The sequence below is a fragment of the Streptopelia decaocto genome (genome assembly GCF_964273445.1).
Source record: "Streptopelia decaocto genome assembly, chromosome: 2".
Lineage (NCBI taxonomy): Eukaryota > Metazoa > Chordata > Aves > Columbiformes > Columbidae > Streptopelia > Streptopelia decaocto.
The window spans coordinates 50,688,254-50,700,714 of NC_138655.1; the positions used below are offsets into that span (position 1 = coordinate 50,688,254).

A 12,461-nucleotide genomic window follows, 5' to 3' on the forward strand; every position below is an offset into this window, starting at 1 on the left:
AAAACCCGCCTGGACGCCTTCCTGTGTAACCTCATCTAGGTGTTCCTGCTCCGGCAGGGGGATTGGACCGGATGATCTTTTGAGGTCCCTTCCAATCCCTAACACTCTGTGATTCTGTGTTCCCAGCGTCAGCCGAGCACGTTTGCGTGGGCAGCAAAGAAACAGGCACAGGCCACCTGCCCCACCGCGGCCCTTGGACCTTCTTATCCCTGCCGGCTTCTTCGGGTGGCCTCAGCACCTCGGCGACACACGACAGTTAGTGCCCTGTCCCTGTCGTATGGCTCTCACAGCCCCCGCACGGCTCCCCGAGGCTGAGCCGGGCCCGCGGGGGCAGTTGCCCTCCCCGCGGAGCAGCCAGGTGCCAGCGGCGCTGCGGGCCCTGGGTGAGGGAGGGGCCGCGGCCTGGCGGGGTGGGAGGGAAGGGGAAGGGCAAGGGGAACGGGAAGGGCAAGAGAGGGGCGTGGTGCCCCGCTCTGCCCGCCTCTCGGCGCCGCTTGGCGGGAAGGTCCGGGCTTTGGCGGGCTCGGAGGAGAGGCGGTCGGTGGGAGCAGGAACGGCTGTGCAGCCGCGGCCCACACCGACCCGCGCGAAGCTCTCCCGGGCGCCTCTCGCCCACCATGCCTGCCGAGGGGGAGCTGCCGAGCGCGGCGGCCGCCGAGCCGGAGCCCGGCGAGCCGCAGTACCTGCGGCAGGTCCGGCACATCCTTCAGCACGGCCACCGGAAGGAGGATCGCACCGGCACCGGCACCATCTCCGTCTTCGGCATGCAGGCGCGGTACAGCCTGAGAGGTCGGCACCGCCGGGCCCCGCGGCCCCCGCCCCGGCCCCCTACCCCTGCCTGCCGCGGCTCCAGCCGTCGCCGCCCTGCTCCGGGTGGGGGGACGCCATCTCCTTCCCCGGGCTGCCCCGCCGCCGCCCGCCGAGAGCGAGGCCTCCCCCGCTCAGGGCCGCGGCTCGGGCCCCCTGCAGGGCCTGTGGAGGCTTTTGGGGCCGTCCCGTTTGCTCCCTCTCCCTGCCCTCCAGCCCGCGGCAGCCCGGACTTCTGCTCTCCCTCGGCCCAGCAGCCAGGCCTGGCCCGGCCCCATGGCTGTCACCGAGTGAAAAAACGGATAAGATTTTTAGCTAGCCTGTCCTGGTCCTTCCTACCTTTCAAGCATAGTAGGAAGGATGGTTTGTGAGGTAGATTTGCCAATAATTTTATCTTAAGCCTCCACTTTCTGTTGAGTACCTCCATATGCTGCACCACAGTGTCCGTACAGTGGAGTTTGTCCAGGTTTCCATGGATAATTCATCTTGCCCCTCTGGTCAGGAAAAGTCAGGTTCCTGTCTGCCTTGATCTGAATATAAGAATCACACATCCTCTACCAACAAGGGAACTGAGGCTGTTCAGCCTGGATAAAAGGAGGCTGGAGGGAGACCTTATCACTGTCTACCTGAAAGGAGGTTGTAGCATGGAGGATGTTGGTCTCTTCTTCCAAATAACAAGTGACAGGACAAGAGGAGATGGCCTCAAGTTGCACCAGGGGAGGTTCAGATTGGATACTAGGAAAAAATTCTTCACAGAAAGGGTTGTCAGGCATTGGAACAGGCTGTCCAGGGAAGTGGTGGAGTCACCATCCGTGAAGGTGTTTAAAAGGCATTTAGGCGAGATTCTTAGGGACATGGTTCAATGCTAGAGTTAGGTTATGGTTGGACTCGATGATCCTGAAGGTCTCTTGCAATCAAAATGATTCTGTGATTCTAACTTCGTACTTCATATGCAAACCTCTGAATGTCAGATGGTGACATTACCCTCTGGGTGGAGAAGAACCTAAGTTGGGTCACCCTGAGGAATCACTGGTCGCCTCTGACACTCTGAAACTCTTTTTCAGATCAGTTTCCACTGCTAACGACCAAGAGGGTATTCTGGAAAGGAGTGCTGGAGGAGCTGCTGTGGTTCATCAAGGTTCAGTATTTGAATGTCTCCATGGGTGGTGTGCCTGAGAGTGGGGTTATTAATAGAACTAACAAGTGTGGAGTGTCTTAAGGAATTTGGGGTAACTGCAGATGCTTCTGCTCGTATGACAGAAGTGCAGTCAGCTAGTGTTTTGACTACACATGGAATGCCAGTATCTTCAAGACATTCTGTGCATTTTAGTGGAGACTGTTGCATTGATACCAGTCAGAAGGTGTTTTCTTCAGCTTCTTTTTAAGGGAAATAGTCTGAAATAGTGAGAGCTTTCGCTGTTGACTATATCCCACAGTTATAAAGCCTAGTAGAGTTTCTCTTTATTAGTGTTTGAATAAGAAATAATAATATGAAGTAGATTGTAGGCAATTTAATGATCTGCTTTTCAATGTTGTGATAGCTTGATTTGAACAGAAACAAGCAGGGCAAAACCACAGGTGAAGACAGACTGATGTAAACACTAGGCTTTTTAATAGCAAAAACCTGAGATCTAATAGAGCTAATAGCTGTAGTTAGAGAATTAAAATTCAACTGTAGATAACACATTACAATGTAAGTGTTCCTTTATATGTTGTGACATTGTGTAGGTATGGGAAAGTCTACTTAACCATTTGCTAGATAGCAGGACTCAAATACACATTCATTTTTAAAAATATCTTTTTTTCAAATATAAAAGGCCAACACTCCCCAAAACAGAACACTTTCTATGTTGGATTTTTGAGTGGGCTGTTTTAGACATGTTGCAGAACTCAGTGAGATTTCTCTGGGTCATTTTGTCATATTTGTAATTTTTGTCATTTTAACAAAAGGATTTTTAAGACCTTAAGCTCATTATAGGTGTCTTGACAAAGACAATGCCTAGGCTGTAAATTTTTTGTCTACTTTTATCTGTCTGTAAAGTAAAATCTTGTTCTCTGCAAATGTGTGTATGAAATGGTAGACCACAATTGACCTTAAGACTGTACTGTTTGCGCATTCACAAAGTTAGCAGAATCCCAAATTAAATAACAACAGCATGGCACTTCAAACTTCATCCTAGTAAGTTGTGCCTAAGTTTTATTCTGTCCATGCGCAAAAATGTCATTCAGTACATTAATCAGACTGTTCACGCTTTGTAAGTGGAGAAATACTGTAGACTAGCAAAACTTAATACAGCTGTTTCATATCATGTCGTCTGTGTTGGGATTAGGATGTAGACTTCTTACTGTCTGTGTTGTGTAGGGTTCTACAAATGCCAAAGAGCTCTCTGCAAAAGGGGTGAAGATTTGGGATGCTAATGGATCACGTGAGTTCCTGGATAAGCAGGGTTTCAGCAGCAGAGAGGAGGGGGATTTGGGACCAGTTTATGGTTTCCAGTGGAGGCACTTTGGAGCAGAATACAAAGATATGCACACAGGTAATCACATACAAATACAGTCTTGATTGCTTAGGGAGATAACTATGATAACTTACTTCCAGAACACCAATGCCGTGTCCTAATTTCCATGATACAGTTGTGCTGACAAGAACTGATGCTTGTGCACTGCATTCACTGGAGGCTGTGGAAAAGATTTTTTCCATTCTGCAGCTGGAGCAAAGTAGGATGTATCCGTAGCTGGTGATGCTGTTGACAGAATAGCTGTAACAAATTGTGATGTGATGCAGTACCTGTTGATACTATTTTCAGTGGAACTGGTTCATTAAACTTACCCTGAAGTGTCTTGATGACTGTCTTCTAAGTCACTGAAGGAAGGGATGTACAAAACATTTAAAGGACTGCCATGAGTCGGAAAAAGTTGTCCCTGTCTGGTTGGTGTGATTTTTAACTCAAAATAACAACATGATTAATGATGTTTTTTCCTCCTTTTTTTTTTTTTTTTTTTTTTTTTTTTTTTTGTCAATACAGCCTCAAAGTTCACACTAGTTACAGGAATTAGACTTAGTATTGGCATGCTGACTGCTGACAGAATACAGTTTTATGATAACACAAATGATGCAAATTGTGAACTGTCATGTCTAAAAACTTACTAAAATGTTTCAGTATTTCTGAACTTAAAAGGTATGAGGCATAACATAGCTCGGAAAAAATGAACAAGATAAATTCCCATAGGTTTCATTACTAATAGATTTCCTTAAAATGTATTACTAATGGATAGGTAATTAGCTTCAGGAACTAACATAGCCATTTGAAAAGGTTTCTGGCACAGTATTGCTGGCAGAATAATTCCCTGAGATGCTAATTATATATTACTACCTTTTTTTGAAAGCTTGGGTCTCCCTGTAATCATAATTTGCTGTTGCTTTGCAATAAGAGTTATTAGAAAAAATTAGTTACCAGCCATGCTGATTCACGGGCATGATTCAGAACAATGAGTAACTCTTCTATTCTAGAATCCATTCTAATGTTCAGTTAATTCCAGCAAATTTCTTATATAACTGGTACTGAGCCTAAAAAACAGCCTGCGAGCATCATTGAGTGAAGTGTAATATCCTATGCTAAATATATGCGATTTAAATTCTCTCCTGGCACTACATGCTATGGAAATTTAGTTTTTCATACATGACCTTGTGAGTGCTAGATCTGTCAAAAACTTTCTCCTTTTGAGCATGGAAAGAGTTCTGGCACCCCATTTACTGCTCTGGGTGTATTTTTTTTTTTTTTTTTTTTTTAAGAAGGAGCCCTGTACCATGCAAGTTTAACATCTGGAAAGACATCTTAATCCAGAAGTGCAATGGGCAAATCAGTTTAAATACCATGAATGACCAGGTGGCAATATCTTGTATCAGTACCGCTTTTGTCCTGTTTAGGTAACAAGCCATCATGAAGGATAAAATAACATGCCTGTCTAACTATTTTTTTTGTATTGCAGCTTTTGTTTCCTGGGATGTAGTGCTTATTCAGACTTCTTTTTTGATCTTTATAAAAAGTCTAGTTTTTGAGGCTTGGAATAAAGTCTTCTAAGTAGGAATGGTCTATTTCAGTGGGTGTGAAAGGTACTCAAAGCACAGAAAAGAGATGGGGGGACATACAAAAATACCATAATGAGAATTTCACAAGCCTCAGAGCATCCTAAGGAAGACCAAGAATAGCCTACCTTTGGAGGATGTCAGCTGATAAATTTAATAACTTTCAAAGCTACAGTAAAATCTTTGGAGGCTGTCATTTGGCTATAACTTTTCAGTGGGATGTGGGGTTGGCTTTAAAAAAAAAATCATGACTTGAATCTATCTGGCTTAGATCTTATTTGGTATCTTTCTTCAGATTACTCGAACCAAGGAGTTGATCAGTTGCAAAAAGTGATTGAAACAATCAAAACCAATCCAGATGACAGAAGAATCATTATGTGTGCTTGGAATCCCAAAGGTATTGAACAGCAGACTTTAAGTGAATGCAGTTGCACATTATCTTGATGTATACTAAATTATGTTCCAATCCTATGTCAACAGTCAGTTCCATTTGGTGTCCTTGCTTACTCTTTATAAATTACCAGGAATACAGTAAAAATGAACGGGGGGTTCTAAGCTTTGGTCTCTTTCTACTTAATTCTCATGTTCAGGCCTCAATAATTTTGAAGTATTACTTCTAAGTTTTGCTCTTCAGGTTAAAGTGAGGGCTGTACCTGGCTGCCAGTATCTTTGACATATGGTCTCTGTTCAAAGACAGCAATTCTTATTTTAAAAACATTAAAAAAACAAAACCAATAAGGAGTATACTGAAGCAGTGTGTCTGTTTTTTAGCCATATAATAGATTGTAAACTTACCAGAATCTTAAAACTAGAGGACAAAAATATTATTTGTGTTGTAATAATCTCCTTAAACATAAGTTGTCTAGATATCCATTCACTCTGTAGGGCTACTTCTGAATAAGAGCCAGTGCCAGAGAGTGTTTCACTTGAGCAGCAGTAGATCTGTTCACAAAAAAAATCGCCCAGCTTTTTTCTCTTGTGTCTCTGAAAGGGGATGCCACAGGTTAAACTTTCTCAGACACCAGGAAGTACCTCATTAATGTTTTCCTTACTAAGCTGTAAATGCACTGTCTGCACTTGTAAGTGTAGATAAGCACTCAAAAGATCATTATTTTCTGATTATTAGTTTTTTCTTGATCTTTAATATCTCAACAAGCAGTAAAGGTGCATTGCAATGGGAAGTGAGTGAGATGAAGCAGTTGGAAGCTGCTTCAGGGTAATGCTTAATTTTACTCTTAATATCTTCCTTTAGGGAAATCAACTCTCTCACTGAGGTAAAACTAAACTGCTGTGCAGCATTATGGCATAAATCTGTTCCGTGGAGTATCTGTTCATGACTTCTCTGGCCATACAGCCCAGGAGACAGCTTGTTGTGACCCAGACTTTATTGCTTAGGCAGCAGGTGCTTTTAAATGAGAAAAAGGCAACAGGATGATAGTGCAGTTGAATTTTTGCTCTCTACTGTATCTCATTAAATGCTTATTCAGGTTTTGCATCTTCTGCATTTATAATACACTAACACTATTACATTTTTTTTTCCCACCTATTTCCCGTACTGCAATTCTAGATATTTCTCTGATGGCTTTGCCCCCGTGCCATGCCCTTTGCCAGTTCTACGTTGTGAATGGTGAATTGTCTTGCCAACTCTATCAGAGGTCAGGAGATATGGGACTCGGAGTGCCTTTCAATATTGCCAGCTATTCGCTGCTCACATACATGATTGCCCATGTCACAGGGCTAAAGGTAGGCTATTTCATCGTTTTACTTAATCTTATCTGAGAAGTGAGCGTCTGAAAGATGAGACTCTTCATGTCATGTCCAAAAAAAAGTGGGATGAATATACTGTTCAAAGTCTTGCTGAAATATGTGTGAGGGCCTCATGAATTTAATGTGAATTGTTTCTGGTCTGTATCAGCAGTCAGGATCAGCAATGTAAGAATTCTTAGATTCAGGTCAAACAGACAGAAGATGCTCCAGGTCTTTGTAACTGAACATGTCAAAACAGACCTGTTCCACTAGTCTGCTTAGAAATGTGAACTGAGGACTTCTCCTTATGGGATAGTAACATACAAGTGATTACATTTTGTAGCATGTGTTTTTTATTGGAAGCAAACAGTAGCTCAGCGGCTGCTGTCAAGGTTCCAGTTTGGATATTCTGCCCACCTAACTTCCAGCTATAATTTCAGTTGGGCATTTTTTTAATTTGCTGATTATGTAGACTGGTGGCATGTGCTCAAATAGCTATGGCCCTGACTCTAGAGCTGCATTTTGTAATTTGGCAGAGTAATTTAAATGCATCACAACCTTGTACAGGTGAAACCCTCTTTCTTTAGAGTGTGTAAAAAATTATACTACCAAGGCCATTTGGACCTGATCCTGCTACCAGGAACATGAAGAGGAACTTGAGAAGTACAGAAGAATCAAACTTCATAGCAGGAGCTTGAAGCAAACTTAAGAAATTAGGCCAAAGTACTCGGAAAAAGGGAAGTTTAACATTATGTCCATGAAGCAACTGTTGCTTCTCAGCCACTTCCTCTCAGAACTTTGGTGGTTTTTATTATGATATATCTGAGGGCTGATCTGTGTCGGTCAGAGACCAGTAAAATAGCTGATAAAACTTAACCGAAGTTAAATTAGATTGCTCAGGGGCGGCAAAGTCACAGAACTTGCAAGGTTGCAAAACCCATCTGGATGCTCGATAAGTGCTTTTGGGTTTAGCCTGTGACTGACACCTCTGCTGCCACAAACCACGTTGTTTAGTAGCAGCTAAGGCAACTAGTTTGAAACCAACTTGGCTGAGTCCTGCTTACTAGAAATGGGGTGGAAAAGCTGGATGTCACTGCCCCGTTTGGTGAGCAGATTAGTAGTGCAACATTCATTTACCAGAGCTATTATCCTAGCAAGATTTTAAAGATAGATTAGATTTTTTGGTAAGCTATGTTTTTCATTAATTATTCATTAGCCTGGGAAGGTAGTGTCATTTGAAGCTTGTAAGGATGTCTTGGTAATCCAATCTAGTACAGAAGCTGCAATTCCACACTAGATGAAAGGTGCTAAGAATCAGTACTCTAAACATTGTAACTTGTTTTCTTGAAATGTGACTATTTGAAAACCACATGTATCCTCTTTTCAGCCTGGAGAGTTCATACACACATTAGGAGATGCTCACATATACCTGAATCATGTGGAACCTCTAAAAGTTCAAGTAAGTACTTGTTCTGTATTCTTGTATACTTTTGTCTTCCATGATGCTTATCCAATACAAAGTTATCTTGGTATTATAAGCATCATTTTGCAAATATTAATTTGTGTGACTTCTCATTTCTACCCGAATAATTGTAGTACCTTAGGCTCTGTTCAACTGAGGTCACAAACAGAAACACAATACAAACATGACTGAAATGTACATCAGGGTACCGTTCTAGAACCAAGTTACAGATACAGAATCTGTACCCTTACCTTTGATTTCATAATTCCAAAACCTTAGAAAACTGTCCCAGCTAATAAAGATAAACACAAAATGTCTTTGTAGTATACCGGAAAAGGATAACTTATCCATTCACAGAGTTAATTGGTATTACTATTTGGCTGAATAAGGCTCTGTTTTCTTCAGGAAGTAATTTGTTGCAGTAGGAGCAAATCAGAATTTTATTTCATTATACTTAGCTCGGACTGAATGTCCTCACCATTCGTATGGTTCAAAGCCATCCAGAGAACTAGTTATTGGTTCAGACCCAAATGATCCTGTGAGAAACTGCAGCACATTTGATGCACATCTGGGTCAGAATTTCCAGTTTAGTTTCCTCTGTAAGGAGTCTAATTTGTAATCATGAGAATTGCTCTGCAAAGTGAAAATGCTTGCAGTGCATTTGGATGATCAGGGAACTCACTTAAAAATTATGCTGCTAGTCCCTACACTAATGCTATTATGATTTTCTTTTTTTTTGAGTGTAACTGTTCTTGGGGAGGAGGGAAAAATCAACATAGTGTAATCTGAATTTAGATTAATAAAATCTTATTTATAACACAAAGTCTCTGTCTTAAGTATTGGCTTTATACAATAAACTTGCTTCTATTTCAGCTTCAGAGGCAGCCAAGACCTTTCCCCAAACTCAGAATTCTTCGTAAGGTTGAAGACATCAGTGACTTCAAGGCAGAAGACTTTCAGATTGAAGATTATAATCCTCATCCACCTATTAAAATGGAGATGGCTGTTTAATGCTATAAACCATCTTTTGTTAATGTGGAAATGTACCTAAGCTACTTAGCGTTCTATGTACTTAAAGTTACACATTTTTTATATATTTTGAAAGATATATACTCTATTATTGAAAAATAAGTGGATACTGCATTCAGTACTGAACTGTAGTCATACAGAACAGGTGATTATTTATTCCTGCTGTATTATGCAGATGCTAACACAGTTTTAAGTTGTTAGTGAGGTAGTTTTTTACATGTTTCAGCTACCAGTGGCCACTTCTGTTACCATTCAGTTACTATGTGGGAGTTGCACTTGCTTACGTGCTCTATTTAGTACTGAAAATAAGAACTTTTTTGTATGACAGAGGATTCCTTCAAGGTTGTAGAAGTCTTTAAATATGTTCTAAAGAGTCTATGTTTAATAAAGCTTTTTTTAAAAAAATATTTTGCAAGGTATGATGTGTATCTAATTTTAGTATGTTTATTTAAAGGTAATAGTAAATCAGAGTGGGAAAGCAAAGGTGAATTCTGTTTTCGTTTAGGATCTTAGAGGGTGAGATCTAGCAAGGAAAAACAAATTCAAACTTCCCATGGTCTTCATAGATGAATCAGCAAGAAGACAAAAGATCTTGGTGGAGCCTTGTCTGAAATGGAGTTGCTGCGCATCTCTATTGGCATTTTTAAAATTCCCTACACGAATCATAGAATTGATAGATATGAGACTTCTATGATTTCAAGGAAAAAATATGAATATTCAAAGAATTTGAATGTATAACCTAAACAGGCAGGATTTTGCAGGATATGAAGCGTGTTGACTGCTGCAATGATGACTAGTATGCCTGCAGGCATAGGTATTCGGAGCAGAATTTTAACAAAATGTGGGATGATGTTAGATCCTTTTGGAAAGATGTGAGAGGAACCCATAGGCCTACAGAGAGATGGGGGCATTCCTGGGCTGATTTCTGATGAATAAGCTGTCCCAGCACCTCCCTGTCCCTCGCACTTCCCAGCTGGTGACATAAAGAGCTGTACAGGTGGCATCAGAAGTCAGTTCCTTACCAGTTCAAAGTTCTTGCCATTTGCCCTGCTGACTGCTACACTCATTCTGCCTCACAGTTTGGCCTTGCAGAGTTTCCTCTCTTCTGTCATTCCTCCTCTGGATGAATCCTTTTATCATTTCCCCACTTTGCTGGGGCAATTCAGTCAACTTGGAGTTAGCAAAGAAATTTTTTACCACTTTGCTCAAATACCAACTGCCTCTATGTTCTGCCTTCTTAGACAAGCTTTTGTAACCCACATTATTTCTGACATGTTATGATACATTGCAAAATTTGCCTTGCTGCAATATCAGCAAGAATATTACGTAGTTATGATAGATGAGGGGTCAGAAGAGAAGGAACTCTTCCTGAATTTTGAGACAAACACCTGATCAGCCATCAAAATCAATAGCCTGTTAATTAGTCTGACTTGGTGAGTTTGCCACCATAGTGACTGGGATCTCTGAAGTGTCTGAAGATGAAACAGCTCAGGCTTCAAGTACCTTAATTAAAATGACAAATTTGTTCATTTTTACCTGCTTGAAGTTTATTTTAATCCAACTTCTAACTTCCCTTTATAGCCCACAGACAAGACAAATACATGCTGAGACCACCATGTAGCAACATCTTTTATAAGAAGAATAATCACCTTAATCAATCATAGTGGAGTATTTTGTATAACTAACCTGTTTCCAAGCCTTTCAGGTACTGGGATATAATAAAATATTATCAAGTGCTGGACTAATTAACAGATCACCAAGTCCATACTAGAGAAAGACAGTGCCCAATAGCAAAACATTCAAAGCCATTTGGTGTAGCCCTACAGCATGACGCAAAACAAGATTAGCGCAGTGCATGCAAGCTTATGCTCGGAAATCACAAGCATGACAGCTGAAGACACTAATCAGACTGGCTTGGAAGGTGAGGAGAGAAAGATTTTCACTATGCTGTTGCATTTTGTAGAGCCTTGCTCTGGAACTTTTTGGCCATCAGCAGCACAGACAAGTTTTCATTCACACTTTCCAGCCTGCAGCTGTCAATCTGGAGACAACTCAAGGCCTTAGCTTGTAGAAGCTGTTTAAATTTCACTCTGTTGTGGCGGTGTAAGGGAAAAAAATGTAAAAAGTTAAGACCTAGAGTCTTCCAAATTAATGTATTACGAGAGGTGCTGGCAACTCATACAAAAACATTTGTACAGTGCCCCTCTGTGTGTCCCAATAAATCAAAATTATTTTAATTAGTCAATTGAAATATCACATGAGAATTTGGATGAAGTTCAACGACCTTGCTGATATTAAAAATAATCAGCTTATACTTGTAATACTAAGACCACTATACCTAACCTGATGAACTGAGGTATGCTGAAAAAAAAAATCACTGGGTGCCAAGGGACACTGTCTTATTGCAATGAATTTGGAAATGATTGCCTCTTAACTGGATGTTGAATGATATAAGTGAAAGTGAAGTGAAAATGCAAAGTGAAAATGGCTCTTCTATTCTAGGATAAGGACAAGGGCTTAACCTACTCAAAGGCAGCTGAGTTTGTAGTGAAACCATTATGTAGTGCTTGCACGAACTGATCGGGCAGCTCTGCCAGATAATTGCTTCATAGACTGCCTCAAAATCTTTTTAGGATTTAGGGTTCTTTTGGAGCCAACTCAACCCCCTCTGGTCATCTGACCGTGTCCACAGGCGGGGATGTGGGTTGCATTGGGGACAGGACTGTCTTAGCCCCACTTCATCGTGCTCAGGAGTGCAGAGCTTTGGGATGTGTGTGCCTATGTGAATGAACAGCTATTCCCATTTTGGGACAGCTGAAGTGAATATAGCAGTGGTTCTGCTGTAGGAAATCATTCCTTCTCCTAGAGTCCAATCCACCCAGATGAGACATGGCCCTGTAGACAAGATATGATTGGATAACCATCAGGATTCAATTTCTAACTGTGCTGCAGATTTCCTGTCTGGAGCTTGGCTAAGTTGTTCGGTCAGTACAGGCATCATGTTAATTTCCCATGTTTTTTAGTATGGATGTAGTACTCTCCATATTCACAGGGGAATTCTGTGAGTAAATACATTAAATGCCTGTGTGGCTCTCGGATGCTATGGTGAAAAGAAGAAAAAGGTTATACAAACCACCAAGTAAATTCAGTGTTCAGGACTGGCCTTTACTTTGTAAAGCAAGTCTATACTAGTGGGTACTTCAAAGCCATCCTAACAGATGTTTCTTGTGAAACACCCTCCTCTGCAAATTAAGTGTCCTATCTACTGGTAGGCAACAGCTAAGAGTGAGAAACACAATGAAATATGTTGATAGCAGGGCTTGGCATGAG

General features: G+C 41.5%; 1 protein-coding gene across 1 annotated transcript; it reads left to right on the forward strand.

Moving 5' to 3' along the window:
• The first annotated feature begins 474 nt into the window (after window positions 1-474).
• TYMS (thymidylate synthetase) lies at window positions 475-9,257 on the forward strand. The gene is made up of 7 exons (XM_082046660.1): window positions 475-789; window positions 1,872-1,945; window positions 3,170-3,344; window positions 5,190-5,291; window positions 6,462-6,637; window positions 8,028-8,099; window positions 8,976-9,257. The coding sequence occupies exons 1-7, from the start codon at window positions 618-620 to the stop codon at window positions 9,111-9,113; spliced, it is 909 nt and encodes a 302-aa protein (XP_081902786.1). The 5' UTR covers window positions 475-617; the 3' UTR covers window positions 9,114-9,257.
• Window positions 9,258-12,461: the final 3,204 nt, after the last annotated feature.

What these genes read in the sequence shown, in the direction of transcription:
- TYMS (XM_082046660.1), top strand. Translation starts at nt 618, where the DNA reads ATGCCTGCCGAGGGGGAGCTGCCGAGCGCGGCGGCCGCCGAGCCGGAG. An exon ending in GGCGCGGTACAGCCTGAGAG is followed by an intron (nt 790 to 1,871) that starts GTCGGCACCGCC and finishes ACTCTTTTTCAG; the next exon opens with ATCAGTTTCCACTGCTAACG. An exon ending in GTGTGCTTGGAATCCCAAAG is followed by an intron (nt 5,292 to 6,461) that starts GTATTGAACAGC and finishes CTGCAATTCTAG; the next exon opens with ATATTTCTCTGATGGCTTTG.